Below are 18,441 nucleotides of genomic sequence, written 5' to 3'. Positions count from 1 at the left end.
AATCGAGACCATACTGAGGTAAAAACAACATCTCCAAACAAACCTTTGGCAACTGGTAGCTAAGAGGGTGTTCCTTGTGCTCAAGAGTAAGCATTAACATTTGTGTTAAAGGCTGTCTTGAAGAGGAAGCGTGATTTGAGGCTTGTACTCTGGGACTGCTCGCTATTTTTAAGTTTTGGCTATCTTCCACCATATGGGTACATGCTCAGACCCTGTAAACCTCATGGTTATTTATTCCTGTGATTCCTAGGACAGGATTTGTGCATGTGTGGGTAGCACCTGTGAATACATTAATTTGACTGAGGACAAAATCAAAGAGCAGTTCAGAGGAAGTTCAGGAAGTAGTAGGAGAGCCTCTGCAAATCTCCCTGTCTGGGAGAAGGGCTGAGATAGGCCAAGGGAAAGGTGCTTAATGTAGGAGACTGTTTTCGCCCCTTTCCTCTGTTCTTCGCCCCCTTGTCAGTGTGTTCTTTATTGATTCAAAGAGTTCCATCTGAAGTCTGTAACACGACTCAAGTACCTTCTAGTCTCAGTGTGCTTTATTTAGCTGCATTTTGCACTAGGTGTTGCTGAGAAGACAGAACACATTTGGTCTGTGCTTACATTTTACCTGCCTTGGGAATGCAGGTTAGTAGAGAATAACTAAAGCTAAATGATAAAATTATAAAAGCCTACAGCAGTGTGTAATATGAACCAGACTTGTGGTCAAGCATGAAGCATGTTTCATGTAGGAGTTATTTAGTAACCTGTTACTGAAGAATTGGGCATATTATTGTGGGTTATCCCCTGAAGACAGAACGGACATTACTCTGAGTTTTAGTTTTACTTGAGATCCGTTGAGAACTTTGTGTCCAAAATAAAGTCAGGTTATCTCCATTTACAGGACAATTCCTTGAGATCAAGTAGCTGTTCTAAAAGCAGGTAAAGAAATGGGCAAATTTCACGATGGTATGAGTACTTGGATGATGTCATTTTTCATTTAAGTGTTTGAGAAGTGGTAGAAAATAAGCACTCCTTTTGTGGCTGCACTTTTGAAGTTGGGTCAAGAGTTTGTTTTTATTGAAGTTCATAAAAGTTTTTGAGGACCCTTGAAAGATGTTATATTTGCATGGTGCTTTATATTGCCCCTGTCAAGGGCTTGTTTTAAGGGGTACATCTGTCAGAGTCTCATGATCCAAGAAAGCTAGACATTGATCACCATTTTGCTGAAGTATGTGATATTTCTGTTGAGTGCCATACTCGTGTAAAACGGGGAATGTGCTACAGGATTGTGCCTGAGCATAGCTGTGAAGTCTGCCTTTTCTCCCTCTGATTTGAAAGGAGATCAGCTTCATGTAGGTCGTTTTAAATCCATTTTGGGCGGTAGTTTTTGCCTTAGGGAGATGGCTGGGGTTTTGTATGACAGAATTGTTAACCATGCTTGAATTTTCCATGAGGAAGCTTGTGTTGTATGAGCTCAGTTGTCTGTGCCTGCCATTCATCAGTGTTACAGACTGCAAAAGCTGCCACTTCAATGCTGCTCTTTTGGTACCCGGTCTTATCTGTGCAAATGTTGTGGTGGAGTTGTGGAAACAAAGTCTTTGAGGTCTCATGGGGTCTTGCAGCAGCCAGAACGCACAGAAGGCAGGAAGGGGAAGAAAGGTGATTATTAGAGCATGCGGGTGAGATGCGGATATGAGGAATGTAAGGGTACTCTGGTGCCAAAATACTGGGTTGCAGTACTGACTGCTGACTACTTATCGCTTCAAAGCACAGTCCAAGCTTTTAATCCTCATGGCTTCTCGGTGAGGTAGGTAAGTCAAGCTGGGAGGATGCGAGATTTCACAGAACTGATGTCTCAGAGCTGTGTAAGCAAGATTATTCTGTTTTAAAGATATTAAAGTTAATGTTGTATGCAGGGGAAACTACTTTTTAAAAAAAAAAAGGATTTAATGTGTTGGGAAGTATATAAAACTGTGTGTATGTGAAGTATTGTGTAACACTGAGCTACTAGAATAATGTAAAACAAGATTCTAGTATATCTGGTAGACTGCACAGGTTTTGTAGCAGTTTTACTTACAGCTGTGTGTATTTTCCTGTTCCCAGTAATTAATAAGGTTCCCAGTTCTGGTTTTTAACCTTTCCCATTCTTCCCCCTCTGTCCCCAATTCCGTATTCTCCATATCGCAAAGAAAATCCTCACATGAGAATCCAAACCAGCGCAGGAAAATAATGGAGTGTGTCCAACATGGAACTAGTTTTATTTCAGCCTTTTCAGACAGCTGTTTACAGTAAAGAACGGGAATACTCTTTGAGAAAGTGGAGCAGTTGTGCCGACTTTCAAGACCTCTACCAAATTTGTTGATTTTTATCTTTGAATGTCTTGTAATGCTGTTCAGTGCTTCTGTCAGGACACTGTATTTTTGTCTTTGGCTTTCAGTCTCCTTTTCCCTATTAATGGCTATGTAATGACTTTGGGCTGGGAGATATTTGTAGGAAAAGCCATATTGGAAGAGACTGGTCTTGCACCTCATGGATGCTAAGTACTTTTATACTTACAACAATTTACTTTCTTTGGTTTATATATGTATAAGAGAATATGGGGTTTAATTAGTGGTATGATCAATGGAAACTGTTTCTTTCCTTTTTCTCCATTAACCTTTTTACATTTGTATGCCCTATTGAAGTTTATGCGGTAGTTTCCTAGTTAGTAGCCATAACTTTCCCTGTGACATTCTTCTGTCATAGTGTTTAGCACAGAATGGAGACATTTTAATCTTCAGTTCAGGATTCAGATTTCCAACAAAAGAATGAACTCAAAAGTGGTCTCTCTCCCACTCTCCAAATGAATAGAAGCATTCAAGGAATAAGAAGACTCAATGACACCAGTGAAAGGAACAGTGAATTCTTCATTGACGTACTGAACTATTTAAAGTTATTTCATCAGGTTTGCATTTAGGACTGAATGGCTTTTTTTATTTCCTAAGAAAGTGTATTGACTAGAACAGTGAATAATGCACTCAGTTACAGTCGTTACTATAAATGCTGAAATGAGATATTACTGTAGCCTTGACAAATATGGCATGTAGCAAAATGAGATTTGTGGTGTGCCTTATGACCAGTGAATAGCAGAAAGTTTTCAAAGCTCATCTGCGTTCATTGGACTACATTTAATTCTAATGATTCTCTTGCTAAATCATTAACTTTCTGGAGGCAAAAAATAATTTGCCTGCTAGAAGCACAGTAGAACTTGATGTGAATATATTGGAGGATATCCTAAAGCAGGCTGCTGGGAGATGGCCCTGTAATATGTTTTCTTGTACACATTTGGGAGTATTCCAGTTGTCTGATTTATATTCAGCCAAAAAACAAGCGTGTTCTGTAGTCCATAAATTTTTGGCTTTGCATCAGAATCTGTTACAGTTTTCTCCTGGTAGTATATATTATTGCACTCCCAGTGGAAAGTTAGGCAACCCTCTTTAAAAAGAATGCAGTAATGCTAATCATATGCTAAGCAAAGTTGGCAATTACTTGATATTTAGAAATCTGTTAATATTCAGACCTTCTAGACAGAACAATACATCTGAGTAAGTAAACACTTTGCTAGCAAGATTGTTTATGTGTTGTAATTGAGACTGGAAAATAACACCAAGTGTTCATTTCTCTTGCAACTTCTATTTTATCTGCTTTATCAGCCTGTGATGATCTTTGACTGTACTGAAGTACGTGGAAGGAATAATTACACCTGCCTTTGAAAGAACACTATATAGCTCTCAAATTTTACAGTGAAAGTTTTAAGTGTAGTGAAATTCCTGTTGGCTTACTACTTTTTTTTTAATATTGCTAAAGGATGGCTCATCGTGTGTGTGTGGTGGTTTTTTTTCCCCTGTGGATTTCATAGATGTATATGCTTTCTTGCTGATACTTTAATTTTTAATGTAGGAACGCTCATTTAAGTTTTCCTAGTGCTAAGTAAATTTTAGTATGCTTTAAAAATGGTATTTAACCACTTTGAAGTATCTCTTAAAAAAAAAACAATTAGCAACTGTCATTTATTGTAGGTGCTACAAAATATATTAGAAACAGAAAATGAATATGCAAAGGAGCTACAAACAATGCTTTCAAACTACCTGCGACCGTTACAAGCCAGTGAAAAGTATGTGAGTTTGTTTTGTTTTCAAATGAAGCTTAATATCTCTCGTGTATTGGGGAGGGTTCACGTGGTCAAAATTTCAGTGTCTGAATTTTTTTGTGTGGTCTAAGAGATTCTTGAGGCAGAGCTTGCATTTTTGTATTCTGTTTGCTTGCTTACTAAAGGAGTCTGGTCCTTGACCCTAAGAACCAGTAAGCGTTTTTTTGGGGTTTTTTTTTTTTAAGGTTGTAGCTTTTATTAAGTCACAATTAGTCAATAACTGCAAACCTAAACACCTTTTATTTGCTTTGGCTCCAGGTTAAACTTGGCAAATACTTCATACTTAATGGGAAACCTCGAAGAAATAAGTTCTTTCCAGCAAATGCTTGTACAGTCTTTAGAAGAATGCACCAAGTAAGTACTATGCATACCAGAAACTGTAAAATTCTAACAAGCAACTATTTTTAATTATTTTAATTGTTGTGTAGTAGTTTGACATAATTTTTGCTTCTCTCACTTTAAGGATAGTTGCTACAGCAGTACAGTAATAGATGTTTGGATAATATATTGATTGCTTGTTCAGATAGATGCTCTAGGAAGCAATTGCAGAGGTAGGAACTTTAGCATAGTTTGATGTCAGTTTATGGATTTCCATGATGCAATTGCATACCAGTGGGAAAGTGATAGAGGAAGGGGTGTTTTTTGTTTAGGAGGCATAAATTCAAAGTCTTTCCTTAAAGTAAGAGAAAGAATGAAGGGAGCTTAAGTTGGAATGGAGGAAGGGGTAAGTGACTTGACCAAAAGACACTGTGTGAGAATGCGTGTGCTTTGTATTGTTCTATCCTGAGCAATGGTGGTCATAAAAATGCGCTGGGAGATTCCCAGGGCTACTGAAGTGTTACTGCAAATATTTTGTGTTATTTTAGTTTCATAAATATACCCATCATGCCAAATTGTATTTTCAGTTTAGTTTTCATCATAGCATATTGACTTGAGTGTCCAGCTTCCTTCTGGTTTGAATCTAATCCATCATAATTCCTATCATGTAGAAGAATGCTTGCCCTGCTGCCTTGGTTTTTGTCATTGTGCCATGTGTTTTTGGCTGGTGAATGTGTTCTGTAAACTCAGAGTGGCTCCCAGGCTGAAAATAGATTTATCATTTTATTTTATTTTTGGCAAGGAACTTAGAGTTCAGTCATTCGGCACTTCATGTTGCAGCATCCGGTGTGGTGCTCCTAACTTGACATGTCAGAATGACCAAATGCCAATGTCCTGCCGGTTGTGGTGCTGCCAGCCTACCTTGCTTGACAAATTTCTGTTCTTGGGTGTGAGGGTTGAAAGTGTTTTCGAACTCTACACCCCTTTTGAGTCAATTTGTTGTTTGAGTTTTCTCTTCACAAATCCTGGCATGTACTGCAGTGTCAGAAGCTTTCGGGTGCTTTTCTTCTTGCCTGCACTGCTTTGATTTATTTAATCCTCGTTGTTAAAAGGTGGGTTGTATGTTTTTCATGACGCATAATGTGGTAGTGGGTGCTTTTTGTGTTTTGGGCAAAGCAGTTGTTTGGATGTGGTTTGGTTTCAATTGTGTGCCACCCTGCCCTCAGCTTTGAAGCTCTTCTGGTGCATTGCTGAAGGTTTGTCTTCTTTGTTGGCCTCTACTGCAGAATCACTGTAGTACTCCATCTGTCACAGGGCTGGGAACACTTCTCTGCCTGCCTGGATGCTGGGCAGCACTGGACAGATCTGTTTGGTGTTCTTCCTTTGTGATGTCTCCTTTTCATTTACCAAATGCAAGTGGTACATGAAAGGAGGCTGATTAGCACTGATAGAGAATCTTCTGGCTGATCTGCTTCAAAAGTGTTTGGTGGGTTTTTTGTTTTGGTGGTGGGTTTTGGTTTTTTTTTCTTTTACTGATCAGCTTTAGGTGCTCTTTTCTTCTGATGGATGTAAAAGATCTGTAACTTTCAAGGCAGAGAGATGCTCTTGGAATCTTCAGTTGCAAAAGGGTGCATTTCTGACAGTAAAACAGGGCAAGAGCACTCTACGCTCCATTCTCTTGAAGACAGAAAGTGGTCTGGTGCTCTAGGTCTCTTCCAGATCTCTGCCAGTGCCAAAAATCAGTTTTGCAGTGGCTTACAAAGGAGAGGAGTCTCTGAACAAAGTCAGTGTCTATCAGGTGCTCTCTCTTTTTTTTTTTTTGGGGGGGGGGGGGTGTGTATTTTTATAACAGGAGATTGAACATATGTCTCCTGTTCAAAAATAATTAAAATCTTCCATTCACTTGGGAGTAGAAACTGTCAGTCTGTAGCTGTACTTCTCAGTGTCTGAGGGGAATGGCACAACACACAGGCTAGTGGGTATGGACTGCTTAGGTGTAATCTCTTCTATAGCAGGTTGAAGGCATTGGCTGTCTTTGTCTTTTAGGTAGTATCACAGGCTTACATCCCTGCACCATAAAAACTAGCTGGGTTTTGTCCTCTCAATGTCCCTGCTTTTGCAGTCATAGTGACTATGTTGCTTTTCTTCATCTTGTTCTGTGCTTGAGTACAAGCGGGTACTTCATGTCCACTGACACCAAAACTAAGGCAGGTTACTTCAAAACATGCAGGACACATATTCTGTAATGTCACTCCTCTGACTGCTACTCTAGCAGTTCTGATTGCTCGCTTTGATCAGAATCTTAAAGTAAGTGTAATTGATCAAGAAGGTATTTTATTTCTTTTCTCAAGTTATCATGCAGTGGGAACCTGTTTTAAGTCTGGAGAAACAACTGATAACTGCTGGGTGTAATTCTAGCAAGCAAATTATGTTGGGTAGCTTAGATGTAGTCATATTGTGATGCCTCTAGCATGTGTACACCAGCAGAGGCTTTGCTATGGTTGTCTTAATTTTGTAATGAAATTAAAACATGTCTTTGGCCTTTCTACAATGGAAGTTATTGTTTGTATAAATACTATAAATGATTCCTTTTTAATTAGAGTATCAAATATGAGAAGAAGATTGGGATGGCAACTTTAAAATAAATTAATTGTGCCTCTTTTTTGAACACATTAATTATAAAAAGTTTACGTGATGTGGTGGTAGGCATTAAATTATTTTTTCCAGCAGTTAAAGGAAATAGAGATAACTTATTTATTGTTACTCTAAAAATAGTAGAACACTTGAAAATAATGCATGGATTACAAAAGTCAAAGGGGATGAGTTGTCGCCCCATCGTAAAGTCTGTTAATTATCTTAATTCAACAAAGAATGTGCAGTATGAAGATGCAATAATGAGAATAATGTCAGTCTTTCATTCTGCTAAAAGAACAGCAGACTGAGAACACACAGATGTCTGCTTGGAGAGAACAGCCATAATTCACTCCCTCCCACCCCAACACAGCAGTGTGAAAAGGGAATTTAACAGTTTTCAGCAACTTCTACTGGGGCCTTGTTAGTATTTAATACTGTTTTATATGCCTTGAGTATGTCTTCAGAGTTTGAGACTTTTGCTGCATCCATTACTTGGAAGAATGTATTATTAGCTTATGCTTTGATTTATTAAAAGGGGCCAGCTGCTAGGCAGGGAATGCTGCTTGGGAGGTTGTAAGAATAGCGTTCCCTCAGTATACTGGGGAATGCCCCTTGTTTTCGTCTAAATACCTGTAAAAGCAGTCACTCCACTGATACCAAAATCTTAATTTTTCTTGAAAGAAATGAAGATGCCAACAATAAAATATGGGCCCTAGCCTTTAATGTAAGGCGTGCTGGCAGTGTGATCAGAGTGTATATGACATGATGTGCTAGCTGGGGATTCAGCTGTCATTTATCTTGGTGTCTGTAGTGAATGCTGTTTTCAAATAAGGGAGTGTGTTTCCCCTACCTCACTTTTTGAACACTGTACAGTCAGTTTTGACTTTATATTGGGTAGGTCTTCCCACACCATACAGAAGCCCTGACAGCTTAGTAGGAGACAGACTTCCTGTTTCTTAAATTTAGGGGAGTATTTCTTGGGATGAACTTGAAATTTTAACTACTATGAGCAAACCTAAGGAGTGGGACAAGATGGCTGAGCAGGATGGGAACATTCCCTGCTTGGAGGAGTGGCTGTTGTGGAAAGCTGTATGGTTCTTTTCTATGGAAGTTCACTGGAGCATCCCTCACTGTTTCAGAGGGAATATATTAAATATTCGTGCTTAGAAACGTTGTGTACCTGTTCAGGACAACTACAGAAAATATTTAAAGTAAAAAAAAATAGTCTTCTAGGGAGAACTAATATTGCTAAGAAATACTTTGTGCCAACAGTATGCTTATTGAGTACTTCCTGAGAACTTGCCTAGCTTTAGATCAGTGTGAAATACTGAGTTTAAGAGTCATTAAATAGATAACAACAAAAATTCATTGTTTGTCTAGTCTTGCAAAGAAGCAAAGACTCCACATGTTTAGGATATACAGTCTTTATTCGAGGGAAGGAAACTTACAGAGAAACTGAAACATTTCATCTTGCCCATGTTACACAGTAAGTTTAGACAAGGTGCAAGGAACAAGCTTGTGGTCTAGGACTGATGGAAACTTAGTGTCCCATTTTACAGTTAACTTAAGCGTGAGTTTTGCAATTGGCTGTTGACTATACAGTCTACTACTGAAGAAGCTTAGCCTTTCAAGTGGGAGTTTCTCTAGAAAATAACAGGAATTTCATCCCTTCTGACACCCTTATGATATTATTCACTTGTCCAATTTATCCTTTGTCACATAGGAAGCAATCTCATATGAATATTTGTGAGTGGTTCTGAGAATGATGATACAGTATCAGTAAGGAAGTGTGGCTGGTTAGAGCATACGCATCTTCCATCAGTTTGTGTTTAACGTGAAATTTTAGATTTGGAGAAATTATGAGAGTGTGCTTTTATTTGCATCTGAAGTATGCAGCTTAAGGAGATAACTTACAATGGGACTGGAAGAGTTGAATTTTGCTTTTTCTCTTTTTTCCCTGCTCACACAGATGCAGTCAGAAGTTAGACATTTGCTTTCTGCTGATTGTACCAGTTCTAAGCTGGTATCATGCAGCAAGTTGTTAGATATTTATACTCCAGATATTTTCTGGAGTATAAACTTATGCAATTTGAGATGACAGCTTCTGCTAAAAGCCTTTGAAAATACACTGTGTATATTCATACTGACTTTCTTCATGACCTGTTCTCCTTTATTTATATGAACAAATATGTGTAAATTCCTCTGTCACACCTGGTTGAAATTGATTAGGTTCATCAAGACTGTGTGGAAAGTAAGCTTTTCTTCTAAATACTATTTCTCTTTGCCAGGTCATCTTTTTTTGCCAGAGTCACTGAGGTGGCTATTTTTGAAGCATGATTTTATGCTAGACAAAATAAGCACTTTTGAGCACAATTGTGAAATCTTCATTTGCTGCTTAGCATATGTATTGCATTCAGTCATGAAAGATGAAGAAAGCAAGTGTTATAGAAAGTATTTTTGTACTAATGGTGGTAAGCAGCACTCTTGCCCTCGTTACAAACCAACATAAAAGTGCTTTGGTTCTTAAAAAGCAAGATGAGTGACAATTGTGTAAAAACAGCCTGCTACTGCACTGTGACCGGCTTGTATTTGTGCCATCAGAGCTTAATACAGTACTTAGATCATCTTAATGAATATTTTAAGCCTATAATCTCTGCTGATATAGAGGGAGTGAATTCTGTTGCTACTCCCATCAATTTTTGTTTGTAAGTGCTGAAGTACTGCTCTGAAGATTCGGTATGGCATATATAAGTAGGTAGAAAACTGTTGTAGCACATATATTGACTGAAAATCAAAATCCTAAAGAAGGTGCTAGTTACTACTAATTCTTGGGGGGGGGAATAAATTCTGAATGACCTTTTTATAGGTATGTACCATATTCTGCCTGTACTGTGGTTGTATGATCAGGCCTGACAGTTACAGGGTTGAAGCTGTAAAGGAAGACAAAGGTGTTGGTTGCTGGTCTGTGGCCATGGAAATCTCTTTGTTGATTTTATGAAAAAACCCAACAAAATGTAGCAACCAAACAAAAACCATTCACCCTCCCCTCAGTATAAATTGTTTTCCAGGCTTTAATTTATCTCTGTTTCTGGTTGGTATTCCAGTGATCTCTTGTTTATTGTTCTCTTTTTAGGTTGCCTGAAGCTCAGCAGAGGGTTGGAGGATGTTTTCTAAATTTGATGCCACAAATGAAAAGCTTATACCTTGCATACTGTGCCAACCATCCATCAGCAGTAAATGTTCTCACAGAACACAGGTACGTTTACCTTGCAGTCCTTTAAGTCTGATACAGAAAAACTACATAAAAGACACTTGTGTTATTAAGCCTGTGATATCTTTTGATATGCATTTGATATGGTAGAGACAAAAGCCTCAACAACACAAAGCTGTTCCACATGATCAGGACCAGCTTGTCACTTTTGGCAGTGTGTTATTAACTATTCGGGGGAACTTTCTCATTTAAAGAATGCATGCTGGACTTTGGGTATGTAAAGCGAACGGTAGTGATTGTCGTCTTTGTAAAAGTCAAGATCAAAACAAACTTGTGAAATTCTGGCATAATTGATCTGATTACTAGTAGGCTTTTGGGACAGTTGGTGAATTTTAACTGTAAATGGTAACTGTAGACCTGTAAAAGCCTTTATGTTTGTATGTACCTAACTTTATCATGCTGTATCCTTAGCTTTAGTTTTGGGTGATAAGAAGAGAGCTTGAGCTTTCCAAGTTTACAGAATTAGTGTTTCCTGTGTGTAAGAAGTAGAATGCTGAGTTAACGTGGTGTAGGTAGTTCAGCTTTGGGCAGACCTTGAATTTTCATAGAAGATGCCCTGTATCATGTTGAGGGAAGAGTGAGGCCAGAATTTAATTAAAGTAGTCTGCTTTCACGAACTTTTGCAGTGTATTCTCCTGATGAGCATGTGCTGAAGCAGTTGGTAGTTTGGAGCTATTTATGCTTGCTTGTGCTTGTGGTGCAGGACAGAGCCATGACCTTCTCTGGAAGGTTAGACATAGTTCTGTCAAGATGTGTTCTTTTTGCTCCACAAGCTCTCTCCTTTGTTGTTGTTGTTGTTTTGTTTGTCTGTTCTTTTGGGTTTTGTTTGCTTGTTTTGTTTTAGTTTTTTTTTTTTTTTTGTTGTTGGTGGTGGTTTTGTTTGGGTTTAGGGTTTTTTTAGGGGGGAGAAGAGGGGGGTGTTTATGATGTTATGATGGACCAAAGTAAAGACACTCTAAATATTCTTAAAACTCCCTTGACAAAAAGAAGCATAATTGATTTGTTTTCTATACTGTCAGCTTCGAAGAACTCGAATTTTGTTTTAACAGGAACACTACATGGCCTGTTTGTGAGCTGTACTCATAATACTGTAAATAAAAAAAAAAAACCTTCTAGCTACCAGATACTATGAACTATCACATATGTTAGTAAGATGTGTAACTATGTTCCAGCCTCAACTTGAAAAACCAAAGCTACGAATTCACATTGCAAAGTAGGCAGACAGAAGTTAGGGGTTTTCGTCATTGCAGTTCAACAAGACAAAATAAGTTTAAATCCCGTGACGAAGCTCCTTAGTGTTTGTTTTCTATCAGATGGACTGTTTCTAGTACCATGCTCTTCAGTATGGGTGATCCACACCTGTGGGTTTTTTAATACTCATAGTCTTAGTTTTTTTTTTTTGTTTGTTCGTGCCTTGTTACTCTTTCCGTATAGAGGTCTGGGATTTAATCTATAGATAGAACATGGCAAGCGACAGCAAAGTGATCATCTACATTTTCATAAGGTTTGAACATACTTGTAAAGGATTATCCTACTTTCAGAACTCTTGGAAAACACACAGTGTTTTCCATAGACATGCCTGAGAAAACAGTGATAGAAATGTGAGGAAGGAAAGCTGTTAGTTCTGCAAATGGAGAAGAGAAGCATTTCTTCTGTGTTGCTTTGCACAAAGGTTTTCCTAAGAAAAGTTCAGTTTCTGGCCTATAAAGTCAACTCTATATCAAATCCTGGTGGAGTCAGTGTAAGTGTCATAGAGCAGTTAAGTGATTGGGATGTAGAAGTAGGTTCAAAGCAATTGTACTGTTTGTAAGAGATTGCTCAGGGGAGAAAGTTATGATAAACAGCTTTCTGTTTAACGCTGTTGTGTTGCAGGCATGAGTCAACAGAGTCATGTGTTACTTGTTTGTTTGTTTGTTTGTTTTATTACCTCCGGTTTAGTATTCTAAGTCCTCCATTTTTGTTGAGTAGGTTTGCTATAGGTAGCAAGTGGCTTGACTTAAAAATTTTGCCTGAGACCTCTGCCATGAAGAAATCAGAAGGTGGCTTTAAGCAGTTCTGAACCTTTTTCTTTCAGAAGGCCAGAAAGCTTTTAACTACACTGTTTTAAAGGTAGAGGAAAAGAAGCAAGTAACAAATTGATTGAAGGCTTGAAGAAAAGGAAAATACTGTGAACTTGTCTGTTCTTGTCTATTTAACTAAGATGGTTTTAGTGTGTAAAAGCATCCCTCATAAACCTTAATGTAAAAATTACTATGAGATTTAAGGATAGTCACGATTGTAGTAATAATGAAACAACTACACTGCAGTTAATACTAGATAATAAACTGGAATATTTGGACATGAGACTGAGGTCTAAAACTTTTTAGAAACAGTGGTGATTAGTTGGCTAGTTTTGTGATATAGTTTTAGTAGAGGGTCCAAAAGCATTATGTGTGCTTTAAAAGCAGCAAAAATATGGCAGAGAAAAGGGTGTTAGCTGAATTTTTGGATTTGAATTATCATGTTTGTAACAGCTGTGCTATTCAGTAGTGTTTTAGAGAGGAAAAAGGAACAGTCTGCAGGAGTTTGATTTGGTACATAAATTCTTACTGTCTACAGCAGATTATTTTTTTCTATGAACTCTATGTACTTCATAAACTGAACACGTGCATTAGCTGTGCTTCTGAAAGCCTTCTACAAAAAACCCTAGCAAGTAATTTTATGTCAGTCCTGTATCACAAAAATAGTATTTTCTGTGGTTTAAGTTCACTTGCTTTTGTGGGAACCATACCAACAAAAAACTGCCGAAACATCTCCTAGGTAACTACTCTAGGTAAAACTCCAGAAACTTTACCAATACTTTAGGTTTTTATTCTAGAAAATATACTAGTTTTGTTTTTTTATTGTTTTATTGTCACTTACTAAAAACAACTTAAATAGGCTATAATTCTCAAGCATTAACTTTATTCTTTCTTTAAGCAGTTGGATCACTGTAACATCAGAATTGTAAGCAGTCATCTCATTTGATGGAATATCTCATGTATGAGGCTTTCATATGTAATTTTCTGAGGTATCAAGCATGTTCTTTGAGCAGGGTAAAGACTCTGTATGCATATGTACAAATAAAACAGGACAATATTCGATTTATTTTGGACTTCTAATCAAAAGTGTCTTTGAACAGCATTTTTATGAAGTTGTTTCTAAATAGCAGTACTTGGAATGGGGCTGGAGATTTAAAAAGAGCATTCATTTGGAATGTGGCTGTCTTTCACCTCCCTGTTTCCCCCCCCTTTTTAAAATGCCATTTTTTAAATGCCATTCAGTATGAATGTCAGTCTGTGTTTCCTCTTTCTCTTTATCATTTGCTTCTTGATCATATGTAGCAGCAAATGGGGGCTCATATTCAGTTAGAACAAAATAAGGGGTATGCACATATATGTTCATATATATATATGCATATTTATAGAAATACAGTCAAGGCTGAAAGGGATTAATTATTTCTTAATGAGAGATTTTCATGTTCAGGTCTTCAAAGCCGCTATCATCTTTAATTTCCTTAAGTTAATTAATAGTCAAGCTGTTGAAATGAATATGATGAAGAAATGGGAATAAAACCTTAAATAGCCCATACAGGAGATCAGGTTCCAGAGCTGCATGTTTTTGAGGTCTGTTTACCTCTGATAATCACAACAATGAACCCTTGCAATGGAATTTGGTAACAAACTTTCTTGGTTCCAGTTGTGTCCCTGTAAGTTTTATCCAGGTGTTAGAGTTTTACTCAACTTCTCTAATTTTATACAGTCTTGAAATTTGATAGGTACTTTGTGTCTCAGGAGTTGTTTCAGGGCTGTTGCGTGGTTTGTTTTTTTTTTTTCCAGAAATAAAATTAGAGAATCATAGAATAGTTAGGGTTGGAAAGGACCTCAAGATCATCAAGTTCCAACCCCCCTGCCATGGACAGGGACACCTCACACTAAACCATCCAACACAAGGCTTCATCCAACCTGGCCTTGAACACCGCCAGTGATGGAGCACTCACAACCTCCCTAGGTTCTTAATTCTTTGTGTAAGAAATGAAGAATTTTGAAGAATTAAGTAATTTTTCCTTAGGTCTGTCATCATGTCTTGCAATAGTGTATAAAGCCACTAGCTTTAGTCAGGTACTGTTGGATGGTGGCTCTGGTGGAAATCAGTGTTTTACGTGTTTTCACCACTGCCTCTTATTTTGTTCTTGTTCCATTCTCTCATAGTGGCTGGAGTGCCACCGTACACGATCCTTATTGTGGTTAATTTATTCAGTAACAGTCATGCCTTTTTGGCTCCATTGTAAGAGGTTTGTTTTTAATATGCAATAGTTTTAAGATGCCAGTTCAAGTCCAAGGCGATCCAGTATAGTATAGATGCTATTTTAGAGAATTTTGCTAGCTAGTGAGAGCAGTACTGCCTCAAGGTTGTAGCGTTTAGTCAAAGTAGCATTGGTTATTGTGTGTGCTTCTCATCACAGATCTATGCTTGCCTTCTGTTAAGAGAAGAAGCAGGAAGAACAACCTAAGCTGTAAAAGAATGAATTTCCCTCAAATTAAAAAACACATTTGGATAGAAGGTACAGAAATGGGTAATTGCAGTGGAGTAAGGAGCCCCAGGAATGTGACGTGTTACCTTCCTGGGGGAAGATTGATCACAAGCCACGAGGTTCAGTGCAAGGAGAAACTTCAGCAAGGGTAAAGAGGAGGTAGAATCGTAGAACAGAATCATAGAATCCACTAAGTTGGAGAAGACTCTTAAGGTCGTCAAGTCAAACCGTTACCACAGGACTGCTGAGTCCCACCAATAAACCAAGTGACTGGGGGCCTCATCTACATGTTTTCTGAACACTTCCAGGGACGGTGATTCCACCACTTCCCTGGGCAGCCTGAATCAATGCCTGAGCACCCTTTTGTGAAGAAATTGTTCCTAATATCCAATCTAAACCTCCCCTGGAGCAGCTGGAGGCCATTACCTCTTGTCCTGTCACTTGTTACTTGGGAGACCAACCCCCACCTTTCTCCATCCTTCCAAGTAGTTGCGGAGAGTGATAAGGTCCCCCCTGAGCATTCTCCAGACTAAACACCCCAGTTTCCTCAGCTGCTCCTCATAACACTTGTGCTCCAGACCCTTCACTAGCTTTGTTGCCATTTTCTGGACCTGCTTCAGCGCCTCAGTGTCTTTCTTGTACTGAGGGGCCCAGAACTAAACACAGTGTTGGAGTTGCAGCCTCACCAGTGCCAAGTACAGAGGGATGATAGCTGCTCTGGCCCTGCTGGCCACATTATTTCTCATACAGTCCAGGATGCTTTTGGCCTTCTTGGCTGCCTGGGCACAATCTGGCTCATGTTCAGCTCCATCAGTCAGCACCCAGCATTTGGTGTCTGCAGACTTACTGAAGGTGCACTCGGTCCCCTCATCCAGATCATCAGTGAAGATATTCACACCACTTCGGCTCCCGAACTCTGAACCAGTCGCCCCAAGGCCCTGAACTCCTTCTTGAGTACATTCAAGCTTCTTGAAGAGATTTCCTCATTTCCTAAGAAGCTAGGATTAGGATTCTGTGGACTGTGTCCAAAATGACAGGAGGAAAGATAACCGAATATAGAATTCACTGAAGGGTAGATAACATGTTGAAAAAGTCTAACAAGCCCCACTGATAAGTGGTTGTAAAACTCTTCTAAAGAAGTACAGGGAATGCAGACCCAGTGTAATTGGCATTACGTATATAATTATTATTGGGGAGGGGGTGTAAGTTTTTTGGTTGGGTTTTTTTTTTTGTAGTTTAACAACACCGTGTCTATTTTAAAACAAAATGGAAGAAAAATGCTTCCAAAAGACAGTTTAATTTGAAGAAAAAGCAGACAAAAATCAGTAATACATGCCTGTTTTTTTAATTTTTTCAAGAGGCAAGTGTCGAGCCAGTTTGCAGATGCAAGAAGACTATTCACAGATCTTTGCTTCTTCAGGCATTAATTCTGCTAGATTCTTCTGTTCTCTTAGATAACATGTCCCAAGCATATTCTCCACTTGCATCACAGACCTAGCAGTCTGGACAAAATCTGTGGAGCTGAAACATCACAATTACTTCAAGTAACTGGAGCGTGGAATACAGATCAGCTTGAGTCAGGAAACTCTTTGTGCCTCCCCCACTTCGGTGCATCCCTGAGCCTGTAAGTGTGCAGGCTGATGTCATACGCCAAGCAACAGTCCCTGGGAGAGGAGCTGGTCTGGGAAGTTTAGCACTAGGAAGTTAAAAGCTGCTGTTGAGGGGTTGCTGAGCCACGCTGTGCCACAACGCTCTCAAAATGCGGTGCCTGTGTGCAGTCCTCAGACCCCTCAGCAGTGATAGCTCGTGCTCCGTCTATTACAAACAAAGACCTACTTCAGAAGTGTAAGTTGTGATTTTGTATGGTTTAGTTCCTGGATCTGCTTTCCTCAAGTTTAAATGGCTCTTTCTTAACCTTCTGTTACTGTAGCCACATCTGAACTTGTTTTCTTCCATCCCCTACTCTGACTTCCAGCTTTTGAGGCAGCTGTACTAAGAAAGATTTGAATATATTAATAAGACTTAAAGACACTTCTCATGGTGACCTTTAAAATATCTTAGGCTGTGAACTAACTAGTCTGGGGCGGGGAGAATTTTTCAGCTTGAGATTTCAGGCTAAATGAGGCGCAGCACAGCACTTTTGTATTCTTCTCTGCATTTTATTCTGTAAAATGACGCTAGTAGTGAATTCAAATCTCAGCTGCCTTTTCTGAAAAGCTATTTATTTAGGCAGTTGACGCTAGGTTGGTGATTTCACTGTTGTAAGGTTTTTCCTGTTCAGCTAAATGATACCTTTTTTTTAAAAGCATACTCCCTAGCTGTGGGCCAGAGTTCTGTTTAGCATACACTGCCTGGGAGATTGTGGTACTTGCAGGCATCAGTTAGAAACTGTGACATGAAAGAGCTATTGTCTTTGGTGAAGCAGCTGCACCCTTAAGCTACTGACACTGACTTTTAAGCTGTAATTAATTAAAAAACAGTTGTGAACTGTTGTCATATTAAAACAGTATTTTAACTGACCCATATTTTATTGAAAGTAAACTTTTCCATTATGTTCTGTGTCGTGTTTTTCCTTTGTAAGTAAATGAAGGATGTGCACTTTAAGCCTTGAGGTAAAGTAAATTCAATTTTGCCAGATACCGTAGGTCCATGAAGCTGCAGAGGTAGCAGGTTGATTTAAGATGAGTAGATTGCTAGTGGGGTTTGAATGATGGAACTGTTCAGGCAAAGTTTTGGGTACTGTTGTATTAAAAGAGAGAGAGTGTGTGTGTGTGTGTGTGTGTTCATCCTAGAGTTTGAACAAGCTGTCATGTCAAAACTTGTCAGAGGGAAGCACAGAAGTGTATGAAAGAAAACATTGTCCTCTTGAGAATGTTGGGATGGAAACTATGCCATTCAGTTTTAATTGCACCTATTAATGCTGCTTTGTGTAAAAGGCTTCCTGATGATGCCATCACTAAGCCTGTTTTTCAGGACTTTGTGTACATTTCAAGCCTGCTGAGGTTTAAACTAGCTCTGTAGGTTCCTATACTGTGATTAACAAAAAAGATGATAAACAGACAAGTATTTTGTGTCAAGAGCAGTGAATGGCTTTGAAACTGCTGCAATATTGTGTAATCACAATGTGTGTTTAATTAAAGGCATTGCAGAGTAGGTAGCAAAAATTGATAATTTCAGGTTTTTATTTCAGGTTTCCAAGTTGTCTATTTTAATTCAGGCCGCAGTGAGGTTTGGGGTGGTTTTTTTCCTGTTTTCTCGCATGTCTATTTCATAATGCTGAAGTTGGGAAGAAATGGAACAATAATAATGAAAATTGGAAATGTGAATGTGGGTGAAATAGTAACCAGTGTTTCTCCTACTCTAGAGCATTAAATAAAAATAGGGAGAGAAGCACAGGCATTGTGTTACCAGATAGCTCAGCAAATACCATTTGCATAATGCATTTGTGTGCACCCAGCATCATGGAGTTGGCCACAGTAATTAGGAATGGGGAGT

At 38.7% G+C, this 18,441-nt stretch overlaps 1 protein-coding gene across 7 annotated transcripts in view; it reads left to right on the top strand.

Moving 5' to 3' along the window:
- ARHGEF7 (Rho guanine nucleotide exchange factor 7) overlaps positions 1–18,441 on the top strand; it is a 123,275-nt gene that overhangs the window by 66,733 nt on the left and 38,101 nt on the right. For 6 of the 7 annotated variants that reach the window (XM_065677911.1, XM_065677904.1, XM_065677910.1 and 3 more), the window contains 3 exons: positions 4,041–4,135; positions 4,430–4,525; positions 10,257–10,379. In XM_065677911.1, the coding sequence (XP_065533983.1) occupies positions 4,041–4,135; positions 4,430–4,525; positions 10,257–10,379 (314 nt within the window). Of the gene's footprint in view, positions 1–1,477; positions 1,642–2,832; positions 2,927–4,040; positions 4,136–4,429; positions 4,526–10,256; positions 10,380–18,441 lie in introns of those variants that run through there. The other variant, XM_065677908.1, reaches the window with a different exon arrangement.

This window comes from Lathamus discolor, chromosome 4 (genome assembly GCF_037157495.1).
Source record: "Lathamus discolor isolate bLatDis1 chromosome 4, bLatDis1.hap1, whole genome shotgun sequence".
Lineage (NCBI taxonomy): Eukaryota > Metazoa > Chordata > Aves > Psittaciformes > Psittacidae > Lathamus > Lathamus discolor.
Note: the sequence above shows the minus strand (reverse complement) of the source record. Positions and strands in the feature narration are given on the sequence as shown.